Source organism: Athene noctua, chromosome 31 (genome assembly GCF_965140245.1).
Source record: "Athene noctua chromosome 31, bAthNoc1.hap1.1, whole genome shotgun sequence".
Lineage (NCBI taxonomy): Eukaryota > Metazoa > Chordata > Aves > Strigiformes > Strigidae > Athene > Athene noctua.
Window position 1 is genome coordinate 333,077 of NC_134067.1, and position 18,630 is coordinate 351,706.

Below are 18,630 nucleotides of genomic sequence, written 5' to 3' on the forward strand. Positions count from 1 at the left end.
AAATCTGCCCACAAATTAACAAAATTAATTAAAGAAAAAAGGCGGGAGAGGCGTCACGTGACACCCCCGGAGCGGGTGTTGTTTTGGGGGGGGGTTGGAGGGGGGAGCCCCCGCGCTCACCCGCTTGATGGGGCCGTAGACCTCGAATTCGCGTCGCAGCTTCGACTCCGTCGTGTCGTAGTTCTGGCAGGGAGTTGGGGGGGGTGTCCCCAAAGTGGGGGGGTCATGGGGGAGCCCCGAGGATTACGGGGGACCCTCATAGGTTAAGGGGGACCCCAAAGATTTGGGGGAGGGTGTCAGGATTTGGGTGGGGGGAGGCCCCATGGATTAGAAAAGCACTCATGGAGGGGGGGGCGGAAGCGCTGTGTGGATTGGGGGGGGGCCCCTCGCAGATTGTGGGGAGCCCCATGGATTGGGAAGACCCCCAGAGATTAGGGAGGACCCCCAAAAATTGGAGGGACCCCCAAGGATTAGGGGGAGGGCCCCAGGATTTTGGGGGGGACACGACGCACAAATTAGCGAGCGCCTCACAGAGGGGGGATGTGTGGATTGGAGGAGCCCCCAGAGATTAGGGGAAGCCTCACAGACTGGGGGGGACCCCCATAGATTGAGGGGGGCCCCACAAATTGGGGGGGACCCGAATAGATTGAGAGAGGCCCCACAGATTGGGGGGGACCCCCACAGATTAGAAAGGGACTCGCAAGGAGGTGTTGTGAGGATTGGGAGACCCCCACAAACTGGGGGGAGCCCCGAGGATTGGGGGAGGCCCCATGGATCAGGGGGGAACCCCAGGATCAGGGGGGACCCACAGATTGGGGGGGGGGCTCATGAGGGGTGTGGGGGGGCTGTGGAATGGATTGGGGGGGTGCCCCATAGATTAGGGGGGACCCCCACAGATTAGAAAGAGGCTCATAGAGAAGGGGGGGGGCTGTGTGGATTGGGGGACTCCCCCAAATTAGGGGGAGCCCCAAGATCAGGGGAGACCCACAGATTTGGGGGGCCTCAGGGGGGCTGTGGAGATTGGGGGGGGCCCTCACAGATTGGGGGGAGCCCCCCAAGGATTTGGGGGGGGGGGGGGCCTCATCCTCCCGCCCCTGAGCCCAAACACTCACCACTCTGGCCACGAAGAGGGTTTTGAAGGCGTCACCTTGGGCGTTGGGGTCATTGTGGGGGTCCCCTGGGGGGGGGAAAAGGAAAAAGGGGGTCAGGGGGGGTGAGATGAAAAGGGGGACCCCCCTCAGCCCCCCCCAACTTACACATCTTGAGCTCGGTCTCAACCTCCTGCTGCCTTCGCTCGATCTTCTCCCGCCGCTGGTGTGGGGAGAAAAACGGGGGGGGGGGGGGGGAACGTGACCTCAGGGGGAGCCCCCAGACTCAGAGTCTCCACCCACAGCCCCCCCAAAACGCAGGGAGGGGGCCCAAAAGTGGGGGGGGGTCCCCAAAACCCCACAGGGATCCCCTAAAACCCAAGGGGGGGGGGGGAAGAGCAAAGCCCACGTGGGCCCCCAGACCAGAGCGCAGCATCGGGGTGAAGCTGCAGGGATTTTGGGGGGGGGGGGGGACGGGACACTGTGAGTTTTGGGGACCCCCTCAGCACCGCGAGGGGGGGTCTGCACCCCCATTTTGAGGGCAGGGGGGGCTGGACTTACCTTCCTCTCCATGCGCTCCTCCCGCGTCTCAGCACGGGTCGGCGGGGGGGCATCCCGGGGGTCCTGGGGGGGTGAAGTTGTGAGGAGGGGGGGGTGCGGGGAGGGTGTTTTGGGGGTGCAGGGGTTTGGGGGGGCCGGGGGGGGCACCTCGAACTCGCGGATGTAGGGCGCGATGCCGCTGTAGGGCTGGTTGTGGTGCTTCTCGTGGGGCAGCTTCTCCAGGGGGGGCAGGTAGGGGATGGGGTCGCGGGGGGCGAAAAGCGCCAACAGGTTGGGGGGCAGGAACTGCGTCATCTTGGGGCGGTCTGGGGGGGCGAGAGGGGGGGTGAGTAACCCCAGAACCCCCCGACCCCCCCCCCAGAGCCCCAGAACCCCCTGACACCCCCCCAGAGCCCCCAAACCCCCCCCGACCCCCCCATAATGCTCCATAACCCCCCCACACCCCCCTCAATTGAACCCCCACGGACCCCCCCCCCCCCACCTCAGCCCCCCAGAGTTGAACTCTGGACCCCTCCCCCCGGGCACCCCATACCCCCCCCCATAACCCCCCAGCCCTTTCTGCCCCCCCCCGATCCCCATATCCCCCCCGGCCCCCCCAGCTCCACCCCGGCCCCCCATAACCCCACACGGGGTCCCCCCAACACCCCCATAACCCCCCCCCCCCCCCATAAACCCCCCCCAGGCCCCCCCGACTCCCATAACGCCCCTCGGGCCCCCCCCCCCAGCCCCACACCGGGGCCCTCCCCCTCCCCAGGCCCTTCCCGCCCCCCCCCGGTCCCGGTCCCGCTCCCACCCCCCCCCCCAGCCCCCCCCCCCCTCCCCGGGCCCCACGTGACCGCCCCCCCCGCCCCTACGGACCCCCGGGCGCTCGCGCTCCCTCCGCCCGCTCCGGCCTGGCCGCTCCGCGCGCGTCTGCGCATGCGCGGCCGCGGCCCCGCGGCGGGACCGGAAGTGGCTGCGGCGGAAGGAGGGGGCGTGGCCATGAGGGGGCGTGGCCACGTGGGGGCGTGGCCCGAGGTGGCGCCGCGGATCCCTCCGCCGCGGGAAGGGGAAGGGGGGGGAGGGGGGAGTCGCCGCCATAGCAACGGGGGGGCGGTGACCGCGCCATAGCAACCGGCACAGCGGCCCTGCGGTCTCCTAGCAACGGGGGGGGGGGGGAACACTGGGGTGTTGCCATGGCAACCAGGGGGACACCCCCCACGACGGCAAACAAGGCGTGGGGGGTCGGGACACCCCCAACAGCAACAGGGGGAACACCCTGCGCTGTTGCCATAGCAACCTGGAGTGACACCTTCCCCATCCCTGCCATAGCAACAGCGGGGACACCCCCAGAGGGTGACACCCCCGTAGCAACCGGGGGGGACACCCTGTACAGTTGTCATAGCGACCGGGGTGACACCCCCATAGCGACCAGATTGACACCCGGTGCAGTTGCCATAGCAACCGGGACGTCACACACACACACACCCCCCCCCGTCCCTGCCATAGCAACCGGGGTGACACCCCCTTGTCCCCCATAGCAACTGAGGTGACACCCCCCATAGCAACCGGGCTGTCACCCCCATCCCTGCCTTAGCAACCGGCGTGATACCCGGTGCAGTTGCCATAGCAACCGGGGTGACACCCCCTTGTCCCCCCATAGCAACCGGGCTGTCACCCCCATCCCTGCCTTAGCAACCGGCGTGATACCCGGTGCAGTTGCCATAGCAACCGGGGTGACACCCCCCCTTGTCCCCCCATAGCAACCGGGCTGTCACCCCCATCCCTGCCTTAGCAACCTGGGGTGACACCCCCTGCAGCTGCCATAGCAACCGGGGTGACACCCCCCTTGTCCCCCCACAGCAACCAAGGTGACACCCCCCTGCCCGCCCCATAGCAACCAGGGGGATGCCCCGTGCCGTTGCCATAGCAACCAGGATGACACCCCCACCCCCCCATAGCAACCAGAGTGACCCCGTGACCCCCTTGTCCTGCCATGGAGTTTGGGGGGGGGGGGGGTGTGACACAACCCCTGACACCGGGGTCCCCTCCTGGGGTGTCCCCCCCCTCCCCGGGGACCATCGGTGACGGGGGGGGGAGGGCCCGGAGAGGACCCAGCGTCCGGGCACCCCCCCCCCCCCACCCCGTTATTTTTAGCCCGCGGGGGGGAACCCGACACCGCGGGGCCACCCTGTTTACGGGACAGCGCCGGTGACAGCGGGACGGCGGGGTCGGGGACACCCGGTGACGGGGGTCGGGGACACCCGGTGACAGGGGGGAAGGGGGGCGATACCCGGTGACAGGGGGACGGCGGGGTTGGGGACACCGCGGTGACGAGGCGGGGGGGACACCCGGTGACAGGGGGACGGCGGGGTTGGGGCACCCTGGTGACAGGCGGGGACATCCGGTGACAGGGGACAGGGGTTGGAGGCACCCGGGTGATGGGGGTTGGGGACACCGGGTGACGGGTGACAGGGGGTTGGGGACACCCAATAATGGGGGTTGGGGACACCCGGTGACGGGTGACAGGAGGTTTGGGGACACCCAGTGACAGTGGCCACCCCGGTAGCAGGGGTCAGGCGTGTTGGGGACACCCGGTGACGGGTGACAGCAGGTTTGGGGGTACCCCGGGGCCACAGCGGGGACCCTGGAGGGATCGGGGGTGACACAGGGGGACCCTGTGGGCCCCCCCAAGGATTTTGGGGGTCCCCTATAGGTGTCGGGTCCCTGTGGGACCCCCGAGGACCCTGAGGTCCCTCCAGCGCCGGAAGGGCCTCCGGAAGGACCCCCAAAAGTTTAGGGGTCCCCCCATATCTGTAGGGCCCCTGTGGGACCCCCCAAGGTCCTTGATGGTCCCTCCACATCGTGGGGTTCCTGCAGGACCCCCAAAAGTTTAGGGGTCCCCTTGTAGGACCCCCAAGGACCTTGATGTTCCTCCAACACTCCCGACCCCCAAGAATTTCGGGGTCCCCATCTCTGTAGCCCCTTGGTGGGACCCCAAACCCTTGAGGTTCCTCCAACGCTCTAGACCCCCGAAGGACCCCCAAAAGTTTCGGGGTCCCCATCTCTGTAGCCCCTTTGTGAAACCCCCAGGGACCTTGAGGTTCCTCCAATGTTCCAGACCCCTGACGGACCCCCAAGAATTTCGGGGTCCCCATTTTTGTCCCCCCTTTTGTGAGACCCCAAGACCTCGAGCTTCCTCCAACGTTCTAGACCCTTGACGGACCCCCAAGAATTTCGGGGTCCCCATCTCTGTAGCCCCTTTGCCGGACCCCAAACCCTTGAGCTTCCTCCAACGCTCCAGACCCCTAACGGACCCCCAAGAATTTCGGGGTCCCCATTTTTGTCCCCCCTTTTGTGAGACCCCCCAAACCCTCGAGGTCCCCCCCACGTTCCAGACCCCTCAAGTCTCCCCCACCCTTTCCCCGCCCCCCAACCTTCCGCAACCCTCCAAACCCTCAATCCCCCCCCGCCCCCCAACCCTCCCACCCCTTGAAGAACCCCCAAGAATTTCCAGCTCCCCCCCACCCCCCCCACCCTGCCCTCCGTTGCCCCCCCGCGCCCCGGGGCCCCCCCGGCCATGGGGGAGCCGTCGGGTTGCTGCGAGCGCGTCGCCATCACGTGGCGGGAAGACGCTTCGAGACGCTGGGGAGGACCCTGCGCCGCTTCCCCGACACCCTCCTGGGCGACCCCCGGCGCCGCCGCCGCTACTTCGACCCCCAACGGCGCGAGTACTTCTTCGACCGCCACCGCGGGGCCTTCGGCGCCGTCCTCTACTACTACCAGTCGGGAGGAAGACTCCGGCGCCCGCCCGACGTCCCCCTCGACGTCTTCTTGGAAGAGTTGCGCTTCTACCAGCTGGGGGCCGAAGCGGAAGGGAGGCTTCGCGAGGCCGAAGGCTTCGGGGTGGAGGTGGCCCCGCCCCTGCCGCGGGGGCGGTTTCAGCGCCGGGCGTGGCTCCTCTGCGAACACCCCGAGAGCTCGCCGGCAGCCCGCGCCGTGGCCTTCCTCTCCGTCCTCGTCATCCTCGTCTCCATCGTGGTTTTCTGTCTGGAGACGTTGCCCCAGTTCCGGGTTGGAGGGGAAGGGGCAGCTCTCAGGTGAGTTGGGGGGGGGGGGAAACGGGGAGGGGGGGAGGCCTTCGGCCTCGCTGTGCTGCTCCTCAGCCTCCTCAGCCCCGCCCCCTTCATCGTTGTGATTCTCAGCTCCACCCTCCTCATCCTCACCGTCCTCATCCTCGTCCTTACGATCCGTCTTCTCACCATCCCCCTCAGCTTCATCATCCTCGCCAGCTTCGTCGTCCTCCTCCTCCTCCTTGCCACCTTCATCCTCACCTTTATGATCCTCAGCTTCACCATCCTCATCCTCCTCATCCTCATCCTTACAGTCCTTTTTCTCACCATCCTCCTCAGCTTCATCATCCTCGCCAGCTTCATCCTCTTCTTCCTCACCATCTTCATCCTCATCTTTATAATTCTGTTTCATCATCCTCATCATCCTCACCCTCGTCCTGACAGTCCTTCTCCTCATCATCCTCCTCATCTTCATCCTCGCCTTTATCATCCTCAGCCCCACCATCCTCCTCCTCAAACTCCTCATCCTCGCCCCCTTCATCATTGTGACCATCATCCTCATCCTCACCATCGTCCTCATCCTCACGATCCTCCTCAACTTCATCCTCTTCACCATCTTCATCCTCCTTCTCCTCACCATCCTCATCCTCACCTTTACGATCCTCAGCTTCATCATCCTCATCCTCACCACCCTTGGTATCCTCAGCCCCATCATCTTCATCTTCACCATCCTCAGCCTCATCGTTCTCACCCTCATTCTCACCATCATCTTCATCCTCTTCATCCCGACCTTCATCTTCCTTATCTTCACCATCCTCATCCTCATCCTTTCCGTTCTTTGCCTCGTCACCCTCCTCTTTATCATTTCATCATCTTCATCCTCATCATCCTCCTCTTCATCATCCTCACCATCCCCCTTGTCACCACCTTCCTCCTCACCATCCTCATCTTCATCCTCAGCCTTGTTCTCATCATCAGCTTTGTTGTTCACGCCATCTTCTTCCTCATCATCTTCATCCCCCGTTTCATTCTCGTCGTTTTTCTCAGCCTTTTCCACCTTCTCCATTTTTTCCTTGTTTTAATTTTTCTCGTCGTCTTCATCACCCTCATCCTCATCTTTTTATTCTTCATCTTTCCTGTCAGTCTCCTCCTCCTCCTCCTCCTGCCTGGAGACCCGCCCTCAGCTCCAGCCCTCGCTGCAAACGAGTCCCCCCCCCCAAACCTTCCTCATCATCCTCCTCCTCACCATTCTCACCACCGCAACCTTCATCATCTTCATCATCATTATCATCTTTCTCCAGCCCAACCTCCTTTTCTTCTTCTTCAGCCTCACCATTTCCATTTTTCTTCTCAACCTTCCCATCACCATCCTCCTCCTCCTTCTCATCTTCGTTTCTCTTGTTTCCTTTCCATCATCATCATCATCATCATCACCTTCATCCCTCCCTTCACACCCTTCCCCACGTTTCTCCTTCTTTGCCCGATCTTCCTCCTCAACTCCTCCTCATTTTTTTTTTCAGTCTTCCTCCTCACAACCATCTTCATCATCGGCATCATCATCCTCTTCCTTCTTCCCTGTTTTCTCATCATTTCTGTCACCGCTTCCCTTTTTCTTCTAGTTTTTCTTCTTTTCATCATCATCATCATCATCATCATCACTTCTCTGCTCTTTTTCATTCTCTCTTCTAAATTTTATTGGTTTGATCTTTTCCTTCTTTTTTTTCTTTTTAAAAATTGTTTTTATCATTTTCGTTTTCTTTTTCCGTCTCCAGCTCCTCTTTGTTGTTTTCTTCTTTCTTTTCTCTTCCTTTTTCTTTCTTTTTCCTCTTCCTCTTCCTCCTCTTCTTCCTCTTCTTCTTCCTCTTTCTTCCTCTTGCTCTTTCTCTATCACCACCACCACTGCCTTTGGCCCACTATGGCCTCCTCATCTTCCTCTTCCCCCACCTCTCCCTCCTCCTCCTCCTCCTCCTCCTGGGTCCCAGCTACCCCAGGGTGGGCACCCAACGGTCTGGGTGGGCTCCACCCCCCATGAACCCACCGTGGGGGGAGAATTTTGGGTCTGGGTGGGCTCCACCCCCCTCTACAACCCCAGGGAGGGCACCCAACCGGCTGGGTGGGTCCTACCCCCATTAACCCACTGTGGGGGGAGGATTTAGGGGTCTGGGTGGGCTCCACCCCCCATGAACCCCCCGTGGGGGGAGAATTTTGGGTCTGGGTGGGCTCCACCCCCCATGAACCCACCGTGGGGGGAGGACCAAGGCCTCCCGGTGCGCTCCGTCCCCCCTCCACCACCCCACGGCGCCCACCCCACCCTCCCCTAACCCCTCCCTCGCCCTTCCCAGGCCCCGCCCCCCGTCTCCAACGCCTCGTCCCCCGCCGCGTCCCCCCGGGGCGGTTTGACGGATCCTTTCTTCGTGGTGGAAACCATCTGCATCTGCTGGTTCTCCCTGGAGCTGCTGGTGCGGCTCTTGGCCAGTCCCAGCAAAGCCGCTTTCTTCCGCAACGCCATGAACCTCATCGACCTGGTCGCCATCGCCCCTTACTTCGTGGCCTTGGGGACGGAGCTGGCCCGCCAGCGCGGCATCGGCCAGCCGGCCATGTCGTTGGCCATCCTCCGCGTCATCCGCTTGGTGCGGGTCTTCCGGGTCTTCAAACTCTCCCGCCACTCCACGGGGTTACAGATTTTAGGCCAAACCCTCCGCGCCAGCATGAGGGAGCTGGGCTTGCTCATCTTCTTCCTCCTCATCGGCGTCGTCCTCTTCTCCAGCGCCGTCTACTTCGCCGAGGCCGAAGACGCCGCCACCTCCTTCACCTCCATCCCGCAGGCGTTCTGGTGGGCCGTGGTCACCATGACGACGGTGGGCTACGGCGACATGGCCCCCGTCACGGTGGGGGGGAAGCTGGTGGGGTCCCTCTGCGCCATCGCCGGGGTCCTCACCATCTCCCTGCCCGTCCCCGTCATCGTCTCCAACTTCAGCTACTTCTACCGGCGGGAGCTGAGGGGGGAGGAAGGGGGCGAATACGCCCCCGCCCCCCCCTGCCCCCGCCACCCCCCGCCCCCCACCCCGCCCGAGACACCCAAAGGGGGGGGCGGGAGGGGGGGGGAGGAGCTGGTGGACGGGGATGCAGGGGGCGGGGGGCAGGGGTGGGGGGGGAGGTTGGTCACTGAGGTGTGATGGGGGGGGTGGGAGTGGGGGGGGGGCGCGAGGACAAACGAGCGTGCACGAAGGGGCACGAGGGTGCGCGAGGACAAACGGGGGTGCACGAGGGCCCACGAGCGCGCCCGAGCGAGCGCAGATGAGGGTGCACAAGGACAAACGAGGGTGCACAAGGGCGCACAGGGCTGCACAAGAGCGCACGAGGAGAGCTGAAAGCACACGAGGCTGCACGAGGACTCATGAGGACGCACAAACGTGCACAAGGATGCACAAGGACACACGGCGACCTCTCCCCTCCCCTGGCTGAGGCGTTGCACGAGTGCGTGCACACACCAGCTCCCTGCCCCCCCCCCCCCCCCCCCCGGCACCTCCTTGAGTCTCCCCCCCCCCGGCAGCACCTTCTTGGGTTTCGCTGGCGGCCGCGGTGGCATCCGGGAACCTGATCCCACACGGGCCCTCGTGCGACGCACGAGTGTTGGGGGGGGTGCGGTGTGTGTGGGGGTGGGGTATGGGAGTGACACCGGGTGTCCCCTGCGCTCGCGGTGGCCCCCAGGCCAATAAAAGTGACAGTTGGTGGCAGAAGGGGGGGTCACGGGGACCCTCGTGCGAGGACGGACGGGGTCACAAGGGTCCTCGTGCGAGGCTGGGGGCAGGGTCACGAAGGTGCTTGTGCAAGACGGGGGAGTCACAAGGACCCTTGTGTGAGGTGGGGGGGGGGGCACGGGGACCCTCGTGAGGAGCTGAGGGGGATCACGAGGACCCTCGTGCGAGGCCGGGGGGGTCACGAGGACCCTCGTGCGAGGCCGGGCCCGCCCTGGCCCCGGCTCCTGCTGAGGCTGCAGGTTTTATTTAGGGGACCCGGGGGGGGGCGGGGCAGCCGCTTGGGTGCCTTATAGGAGGGGGAGGGGTGACCCCCAAGTGCCCGGGACCTGTCCCTCCGCCCCCAGTGCCCCTCCCAGTCCAAACCAGTCCATCCCAGTCTCCTCAGTGCCTCTCTCAGCCTCTCCCAGTTCCCCCTCAGTCTCTCCCAGTTCCTCCCAGTACCCCCAGTGCATCTCTCAGTCTCTCCCAGTCCCCCCAGTCCCTCTCTCAGCCTCTCCCAGTCCCCCCCAGTCCCTCTCCCAGTCCCTCCCAGTCCCCCCAGTGCGTCTCTCAGCCTCTCCCAGTCCCCCCCAGTCCCTCTCCCAGTCCCTCCCCTCCACTCCTGGAGGACCGACCCCGCCCCCGCCGCCAGGGGCCGAGCTGCCACCGGCGCCACCGGAAGCGGGCGGGCGGGCAGACCGGAAGTAGCGTGTCCGATAACCGGAAAGGGCGGGGCCAGAGTCCGGAAGTTGCATTGTGGGAGAACCGGAAGCAGCGGGGTCAAAACAGCGACCGGAAGAGGCGTGGTTACCGTGACCGGAAGGGGCGGGTCTGTCCCCGCGGGGCGGCTTCCGGGGGCGATGCGGTGCGAGCTGCGGGGCGCGGGGGGGTCGGTGCCGTTGCCCGACGGCGGGGCCGTGCTGCTGGGCCGGGGGCCGCTGACCGGCGTCACGGACCGGAAGTGCTCCCGGGGCCAGGGTGCGTCCGCGCGCCGGGAAACCCCCCCGGGAGCCGCCGGCCTCAGTCTTGGGGCACCGGCAGCTCCTCAGACCCCACAGGCCCAGCCCCGGGGTACCGGGACCCCCCCTCAGCCCCTCCCGGAGCCCCTCCGGCCCAGTCTTGGGCCACCGGGACCCCCCCCGGGACCCCTCAGCCCCTCCGGGAGCCCCTTAGGCCCAGCCCTGGGGTACCGGGACCCCCCCGGGGCCCATCGGAGCCCCCCCCGGGCCCCCCCAGACTCAGCCTGAGGACCCCCCAACTCGCCGCGAGGGCATCGGCTGCCCGCCCCCCCCCCCCCAACACCCCTCAACCGGGAGCCTCCAGACCTGCCCCCCCCGCCCCGGGTCCAGCCTCGGGGCACCGGGAGCCCCCCAGGGCCCCCCCCCCCGACACCCCCACAGTCCCCCCCAGGGTCCCTTCCCGGCTCCCTGGGGTCCCCCAGCCCCACCCCCAGGGTCCCCCCCAAGTCCCCTGGAACCCTCCAGCCCCCCCAACCCCCCCCTGCCCCCCCCTTTTGTCCCTGAACCCCCCCAACCCCCATAGAGCCCCCAAACCTTCCTCACACTCCCCCCAAAATCCCCTCTGGGTGAGCAGGACCCCCCCTGAGCCCCCCAAAAGGCATCAGGGATACCCCAGAGGTCCCCCCAACCTTCCCCTGTGTTGGGGGGGGCTCCGCGGTCCCCAATTTTTCACACCCCCCCCCCCCTTTGCAGTGGAGATTGTGGCCAACTACGCTGAGGGCACGGCCCTGGTCATCCAGGTGGGGTTTGGGGGGGCCCTGGGGTGTTTAGGGGCGTCCTGGGGCTATTGAAGGGCCCCTGAGGGGATTTGGGGGGGCTCCGAGGGGGGGGGGGGGGCGGCGTTAAGGAGGGGCTGGAGATTTCGGGGGGGCCCGGGGAGGGTTATGGGGGTGTTGTGGGGCACTGATTGAGTCTGGGGGGGGCTCTGGGTGGTTTGGGGGGGTCTGGGGGGGCAGGGAGTATCTGGGGAGTCCTGGGGGTGTTGGAGGGGTCTGGGGGGGGGTTAGAGGGGCCACGGGGATATTTGGGGGGGCCCTGGGGGCCATTTTGGGGGTAGTGAAGTTGGGGGGGGGGCACTTGGGAGTCTCAGGGCAATTTGGGGGGGGGCGGGTCTGTTAAGGGCATTTGTAAGGGCGGGGATTGGAGGAGAGACCCCAAAAGGTTTTGGGGGGCCCCTCCTTGATGCTGCTCCCTCTCCCCCTCACAGCGAGGCGTGAACCCCACTTCTGTGGGGGGGGCCCCGCTGGGCCGGGGGGGTCGCGCCACCCTCCGCCCCGGCCAGACCCTCTGCTTGGTCAACGGGCTTTACCCCCACGAACTTCACTTTGAAGGGTCCCCCCGAGCCCTCAAGCGACCCCCCAGCCCCCCCACATCCCCTCCCCCGCTCCGGAGGGGCCCCCCCAAATCCATGACCCCCCCCCGCGGCTCCTGGGAGCACCACGGCTCCCTCCTCGTCTTCACCCCCCCCGGCGTCCTCCCCAGCGCTCAGGTACGCCCCCGCTTTGGGGGTCCCTCCTTTCATTTTCAGAGCCCTTTTTATTCTCGGGGGGGGGGGGGTGTCACTACTCTCCTGGGCCCCCCCCTTTTTGGGGGGACCCCCTCTTAACCCCCCCTGGCCCCCCCAGATCGCTGGGTTCGACCTGGACGGGACCCTCATCACCACCAAGTCGGGGAAGGTGTTTCCTACAGGCCCCGACGACTGGAGGTGAGGGGGGGGCGGGAAGGAACCTTGGGGGGCCGCGGGGGGGGCACAGGAGGTTGGGGGGGGCCCCTGGCTGCCATTTTGGGGTGTCTTCCCCCATTTTTATTTCTTTTCCCGCCAGGATTTTGTACCCCGAGGTTCCCAGGAAGCTGAAGCAGCTGCACAGCGATGGGTATAAGGTACACCGCGCCCCCCCCCCGCCCTCTCCGGGGTCTCCCCAAAACCCTGTGACCCCCCCTCGACCCCACTGACCCCTCAGAGGCCCCCAACCCCCACTGACCCCCCCCCGAACCCCCAAACCTCATTAAGCCCCCACTGACCCCCCCCCAGGACCCAGCTGATCCCCTCCAGCTCCCTCTGTGATCACCCAAACCCCCCAATCCCCACCCAGAGGCCCCCCCCAAACCCCACTGACCCCCTGGGGGGCCCCCCCAAACCCTCCCTGACCTCTCAGAGCCCCCCCAAACCCTCCCTGACCTCTCAGAGCCCCCCCAAACCCCACTGCCCCCCCCCCAGCACCTCACTGAACTCCCCCACCTCCCTCTGGGACCTCATTACACGCCCAAGACCCCCCCTCAGAGGCCCCCCCAGCCCCCCCTGACCCCTCGGGGCCCCCCAAAACCCCCCTGAGCCCCCCTCTTGTCCCCCCCAGCTCGTCATCTTCACCAACCAACTGGGCATCTCCCGCGGCCGCCTCCGTCCCGACGACTTCAAGGCCAAGGTGGAGGCGGTGACCCAGCGCCTGGGGCTGCCCTTCCAGGTCAGTGGGGACCCCCCCGGAGCCCCCCCAAATCACAGGGGACCCTCCTGGGATTGTGGGGACCCCCGCTGAGCTGTTTCACACCCCCTATCTCCCCCCCCCCCCCCAAAAAAAATAGGTGCTGGTGGCTACGGGGCCGGGGATCTACCGGAAACCTGTGCTGGGGATGTGGGATCATCTCTGTGAGAAGGTGGGGGGGCGCTGGGGGCTGCTGGGGGGGCGCTGGGGGCTGCTGGGGGGGCGCTGGGAGCTGCTGGGGGGCTGCTGGGGGCTGCTGGGGGGGCGCTGGGAGCTGCTGGGAGCTACTGGGAGGTGCTGGGGGCTGCTGGGGGTCACTGGGAGCTCGAGGGGGGCACTGGGATGAACTGGGGGGGTGTCACTGGTTTTGCGGTGTCCCGCAGGCAAATGGGGACGTGACGGTGTCGGTGCCCGACAGCCTCTACGTGGGGGGTGAGTGGGGCCGGGGGGGTCCGGGGGGGGTTTGGGGGGTCTTGGGGAGCTTGGGGGGGTGCTGGGAGGGTTTTGGGGTCTGGGGGGGCCGGGGGGGTGTTGGGGGGGTCCCAGGGGGACACTGGGGTGCTTTGGGGGGACGGGTGGGATCTGGGGGGGGTTTGGGGTCCTGGGGGGTTCGGGGGGTCTGGGGGGGGGTTTGGGGGTCCAGCCCCCTCCCTTCACCCCGTTTTTTTATGCCCCCCCAGACGCTGCCGGGCGCCCCCCGAACTGGGCCCCCGGGCGCAAGAAGAAGGATTTCTCCTGCAGCGACCGCCTGGTGGGGACCCCCCCAAATCCCAGGGACCCCCCCAAATCCCAGGGACCCCCCCCAGCCATCTCGGGAACCCCCGAGTCCCCCCAAATTCTGGGGATTCCCCCCCCCAGCCTCCCCATCCTCGGGCAGCTCCCCCAAAGCCCTGGGCTCCCAGTTCCCCCCAGTCTGCTCCCAGTCTCTTCCAGTTCCTCCCAGTGAGCTCCCCAGTCCTCCATGTTCCACCAGTTTGCTCCCAGTCTCTCCAGTTTGCTCCCAGCCCCCCCAGTCAATTCCGCGCCCCCCCCCCCAGTTCGCCCTCAACGCGGAGCTGCGCTTCCACACGCCGGAGGAATTCTTCCTGGGTTGGGCGCCGGCGCCCTTTGACCTCCCGACCTTTGACCCTGTGAGTGACCCCCCCCCGCCCTTCCCTGGCCTCCCCCCCCCGTTGTGGCTCTGACCTCTGACCTCTGACCCCACAGCGCCAGCTGGACCCCACGGCTCCGCTCTACGACCCCCCGACGCCCCCCTGGTGTCCTCCAGCCCCGAGGTGGTGGTGGCCGTCGGCTTCCCCGGGGGTGAGTGACCCCTGACCCCCTTTGACCCCTGACCTCCCTCCCGAGCCCTTAAATCCTTCTGCTGCCCCCTGACCTTGACCTCTGACCCTCCCACAGCCGGAAAATCGACCTTCCTGAAGACCCACTTTGTCCCCGCGGGTTACGCCTACGTCAACCGGGTGAGGGGGGGTCAGGGGGCCCCCGTGACCCCTCTGACCCCTTGCTGACCCTCCCTGATCCTCCGTGACCTCCCTGCCACCCCTTGTGATCCCTCTGACCCCACATGACCCCCATGACCCACTCTGACCCTCCCGCTGACCCCCTGCTGTCCCCGTGACCCCACTGACACCCTCATGACCTCACTGACCCCCCATGAACCCCTGCGTGACCCCACTGGCCCCCCAATCCCCCCCCCATGCCCTTGCTTGACCCCCCATGAACCCGTGACACCCCCGTGCCCCTGCTGACCCCCTTTGACCCCCCCATGACACTGCATGACCCTTCTGACCCCCTCTGACCCCTCCATGACCCACCCATGCCCCCGCTGACCCCCCGTGACCCTCTGTGACCCCGCTGACCCCCCCGTGCCCCCAGGACTCGCTGGGCTCCTGGCAGCGCTGTGTCGCCGCCTGCGAAGCCGCCCTGGCCCGGGGCCGCCCCGTCGCCGTCGACAACACGAACCCCGACCCCGAATCGCGGCAGAGGCAAGTCCCGGGGGGGGACACGCACCCCCCCCAAATCTTGGGGACCCCCCCGAGGTTCTGGGGGACCCCCCTGACCCCCCCTTTCTCCCCCCCCCCCCAGGTACGTGGCCTGTGCCCGCGCCGCCGCCGTCCCCTGTCGCTGCCTCCATTTCACGGCCACCCTGGAGCAGGCGCGACACAACTGCCGGGTGAGGGGGGGGCTTGGGGGGGTCCCTGGGGGGGTCCCGACACCCCCTTGGGGGTTCGGGGGGTCCTAGACCCCCCCAGGACCCCCTGAACCCCGTTTTTTATTTATGCCCGCCCCCAAAGTTTCGGGATATGACGGAGAGCGGCCATGTCCCCGTCACTGACGTCGTCCTGCACGGCTACAAGTGAGGGGGGCCCTGGGGGGGTTTGGGGGGATCATGGGGGGTTCTGGAGGGTTTGGGGGAGTCTGGGGGGGCCCTCAGGAGGTTTTGGGGAGGTCGAGGGGGTTTGTGGGGGCCCTGGGGTGAGGTTGGGGGGGTCTGGGGGGGGTTGAGGGGATCTTGGGGGGTCCTGGAGAGGTTTTGGGGGGTCGGGGGGCGTTGGGGGGGTCCTGAGGGGGCTTGGGGGGGCCCCGGGGAGGTTTTGGGGGGCTCTGGGGGGGGGCAGGTTTTTTGGGGGGGCTCTGGGGGGGAATTTTGGGGGTAAACATGGAGGTTTTGGGGGGCCCTGGGGGGTCTGAGCTGTTTTGGGGGGGCTCCCACTCACCCCCCCCCGCTCTGACCCAAACTCTCTCCATTTCTTCCCCTTCTCACCTCCCCGGTTTTGTCCCATTTCCCCCATTTTTGCTCCTTTTCCCCGTTTTTATTTTCCCCCGTTTTTCCCATTTCCGCCGGATTTCACCTCATTTTCCCTTCACTGACGTTCCCCCTCCCCCCAATTATTTTTTTGTCCCCCCCCCTCCCCCCCTTTACCCATTTCCGCCGGGTTTCACCCCTTTTACCTCATTTTCCCCATTTCCGCACCGTTTTGCCCCATTTCTGCCTCGCGGCTGCCCCTCCCCCTCCCCGCCCCTCCCCCCAGGAGCCGCTTTGTCGCCCCCTCCCCCACCGAGGGCTTCACCCGGATCCTCCGCGTCCCCTTCGTGCCCCGTTTTGGGGACCCCGGGGACCCCCAACGGCGGCGCCTCTTCCGCCAGTTCAGTGAGGGGTGAGCCCCCCCTCCCCCCCCTCCCCTCCCCCCCAATAAACGTCTCCCCTCCCCCCCCGGCTCCAATCGGGTTTATTTTACACAGGGGGTGGGGCGGGGTGGGGGAGGGGCGGCTCACGGCGTTTCCATGGTTTCACCCTCTGCGGGGGGGGGGGGGGGAAGGGGACAGTCAGGGACATCTCAGGGGGGTCCCCGTGTCCCCAGATCCCCCCCCCATCTCGTGTGTGTGTGTCCCCCATCCCCCCCGTGTCCTGTTGGGTCCCCTCCCCCATCCCGGGGTCCCCAACATCCCCCCCCCGTGTCCCCAATGTCCCTTGTCCCATCCCTGTGTCCCCCCGTCCCAGGGTCCCCCCCCCGTGTCCCCGATGTGTGTCCCCCCCCAGTCCCAGTGTCCCCAGCCCCCCCCAATCCCCAATGTCCCCCAAAGTCCCCCCATGTCCCCTCACTGACCTCAGCCTCCCCCCCCCGTGTCCCCCCCAGTGTCCTTGTGTCCCCATGTCCCCCCCATGCCCCTCTTATGTCCCCCCAGTGTCCCCATGTCCCCCCGTGTCCCCCCCGTGCCGTCCCACTGTCCCCATGTCTCCCCCATGTCCCCCCCCAGTGTCCCTGTGTCCCCATGTCCCCCCCCATGGTCCCCCCCGTGTTCCTGTTCCCTCCCATGCCCCCTCTCTGTCCCCTCCATTGTCCCCCATGTCCGCCCCCGTATCCCCCCATACCCCACTGTGTCCCCCCCTGGTGTCCCCGTGTCCCCCCTGTGCCCCCTTGTCCCCTCTAATGTCCCCCCCCAGTGTCCCTGTGTCCCCATGTCCCCCCCATGCCCCTCTTATGTCCCCCGTGTCCCGTCCCCGTGTCCCCGCCGGTGTCCCCATGTCCCCCCCTGTGCCCCCTTGTCCCCTCTAACGTCCCCCCCCAGTGTCCTTGTGTCTCCGTGTCCCCCCCAATGTCCCCGTGTCCCCGTGTCCCCCCGGCCCCCCCTCACTGAGCTCGTTGAACAGGAACGCCTCCTGGTACTCCCTCATGTACTGGGTCGAGCGCGACTCGTCCCAGCGAGTAAACGCGCTTGATGTCCTCGACCTGCACCTCCGCCCCCTGCCCGGGGCACCCCGAAATGTGGGGGGGCCCCCAAGCCTCCCTGGGACCCCCCTGAACCCCCCCCAACACACACAGAGCAGGAGCCTCCCTCACCCCCTCCCCAAAACCAGGGACCCCCCCAAGTCCCCCCTCAGCCTCGTCCAAAAGCTCCTGAACCCCCCCAGAGCCCTTCACGTCCCCCCAAAACCCCCCCAGACCCCCCGAGTGCCCCCAAACCCCCCCAGCCCCCCCCAAACCCATCAGTCCCCCCCAAACCCCCCCAGACCCATCAGTCCCCCCCCCCAGTCCCCCCAAAATCCCTCAGTCCCCCCCAAAACCCCCCAGACCCATCAGTCCCCCTCTCAGTCCCCCCCAAACCCCCCGACCCCCCAAAATCCATCAGTCCCCCCCCAGTCCCCCCAAAATCCATCAGTCCTCCCCCAGTCCCCCCAAAACACCCCCAGTCCCCCCCAAAATCCATCAGTCCCCCTCTCAGTCCCCCCAAAACCCATCAAACCCCCCCACACACCCCCAAAACCCATCAGTCCCTCCCTCAGTCCCCCCCAAACACCCCCAGACCCCCCAAAATCCATCAGTCCCCCCCCCCGGCCCCCCAAAATCCATCAGTCCTCCCCCAGTCCCCCCAAAACACCCCCAGTCCCCCCCAAAATCCATCAGTCCCCCTCTCAGTCCCCCCAAAACCCATCAAACCCCCCCACACACCCCCAAAACCCATCAGTCCCTCCCTCAGTCCCCCCCAGAATCCATCAGTCCCCCCCCCAGTCCCCCCAAAACACCCCCAGACCCCCCAAAACCCATCAGTCCCCCTCTCAGTCCCCCCAAAATCCATCAGTCCCCCCCTCAGTCCCCCCCAAAACCCCCCCAGACCCATCAGTTCCCCCCCCCCCAACCCCTCTCAGTCCCCCAAACCCCCCTCCATCTCTTCCAAACCCCCTCCCCGGCACACCCCCGCATCCATTTTTGGGGTGTCGCGTGTCCCGTGTCGTGTGTGTGTGTGTGTGTGTGTCCCCCCCCCAAAAAAAAAAAAAAAATACTTTGCGCTTGCGGGCCACCAGGCTGGCGGCGGTGATGAGCTGGATGGCGTAACGCAGCGACGTCTCCAGCCCGATGCGCGTCAGCACCGAGGAGTACGCGTCCTCCGTCATCTCCACGTCCTCCTCCTCGCACCTGAGGGGGCCCCCCCAAAAAAAAAAAAAAAAAATCGTTAAGGAGAGGCATCTTTATTCCCTCCCCCTAACCCCTCAGAACACCCCAAAACCACCGCAGGTGGTTTTGGGGTGTTCTGAGGGGTTTGGGGGGGGGGGGATAGGAAGGGGGTTGGAGAGTGGCTTGAAGTGGGGGGGGGTAAAAGGAACGCAGGGGTGTGAGGGAGGGCCTGGGGGGGGGTTTAGGGGTACCCCAGGGTGTTGGGGGGCGCCCTGAGGGGGTTTAGGGGTACCC

At 66.3% G+C, this 18,630-nt stretch overlaps 4 protein-coding genes across 4 annotated transcripts in view; 2 read left to right on the top strand and 2 right to left on the bottom strand.

Moving 5' to 3' along the window:
* SNRNP70 (small nuclear ribonucleoprotein U1 subunit 70) overlaps positions 1-2,603 on the bottom strand; it is a 6,429-nt gene extending 3,826 nt beyond the window's left edge. The window contains exons 1-6 of the mRNA XM_074930028.1: positions 2,508-2,603; positions 1,797-1,954; positions 1,650-1,712; positions 1,257-1,311; positions 1,113-1,177; positions 58-183 (exon numbers count right to left, since the gene is read on the bottom strand). Of these exons, the coding sequence (XP_074786129.1) occupies positions 58-183; positions 1,113-1,177; positions 1,257-1,311; positions 1,650-1,712; positions 1,797-1,943 (456 nt within the window). The 5' untranslated portion in view covers positions 1,944-1,954; positions 2,508-2,603. The remainder of the gene's footprint in view (positions 1-57; positions 184-1,112; positions 1,178-1,256; positions 1,312-1,649; positions 1,713-1,796; positions 1,955-2,507) is intronic.
* Positions 2,604-5,208: 2,605 nt separating this feature from the next.
* KCNA7 (potassium voltage-gated channel subfamily A member 7) lies at positions 5,209-8,877 on the top strand. Its single transcript, XM_074929823.1, is given in 3 exon segments — positions 5,209-5,245; positions 5,248-5,702; positions 8,044-8,877. Coding segments are annotated over 3 exon segments (1,326 nt in total).
* A 1,394-nt stretch (positions 8,878-10,271) lies between these two features.
* On the top strand, positions 10,272-16,124 carry PNKP (polynucleotide kinase 3'-phosphatase). The gene is given in 17 exon segments (XM_074930013.1): positions 10,272-10,419; positions 11,154-11,200; positions 11,668-11,949; positions 12,086-12,165; positions 12,284-12,341; positions 12,815-12,922; positions 13,041-13,112; positions 13,324-13,372; positions 13,621-13,691; positions 13,978-14,070; positions 14,147-14,183; positions 14,186-14,242; positions 14,339-14,400; positions 14,816-14,925; positions 15,026-15,113; positions 15,235-15,296; positions 15,973-16,124. Coding segments are annotated over 17 exon segments (1,524 nt in total). The 5' UTR covers positions 10,272-10,301; the 3' UTR covers positions 16,103-16,124.
* Positions 16,125-16,212: 88 nt separating this feature from the next.
* The window catches only part of RUVBL2 (RuvB like AAA ATPase 2), a 28,368-nt gene continuing 25,950 nt past the window's right edge, over positions 16,213-18,630 (bottom strand). The window contains 4 exon segments of the mRNA XM_074929824.1: positions 16,213-16,238; positions 17,078-17,142; positions 17,144-17,187; positions 18,225-18,357. Coding sequence (XP_074785925.1) covers positions 16,213-16,238; positions 17,078-17,142; positions 17,144-17,187; positions 18,225-18,357 — 268 coding nt within the window.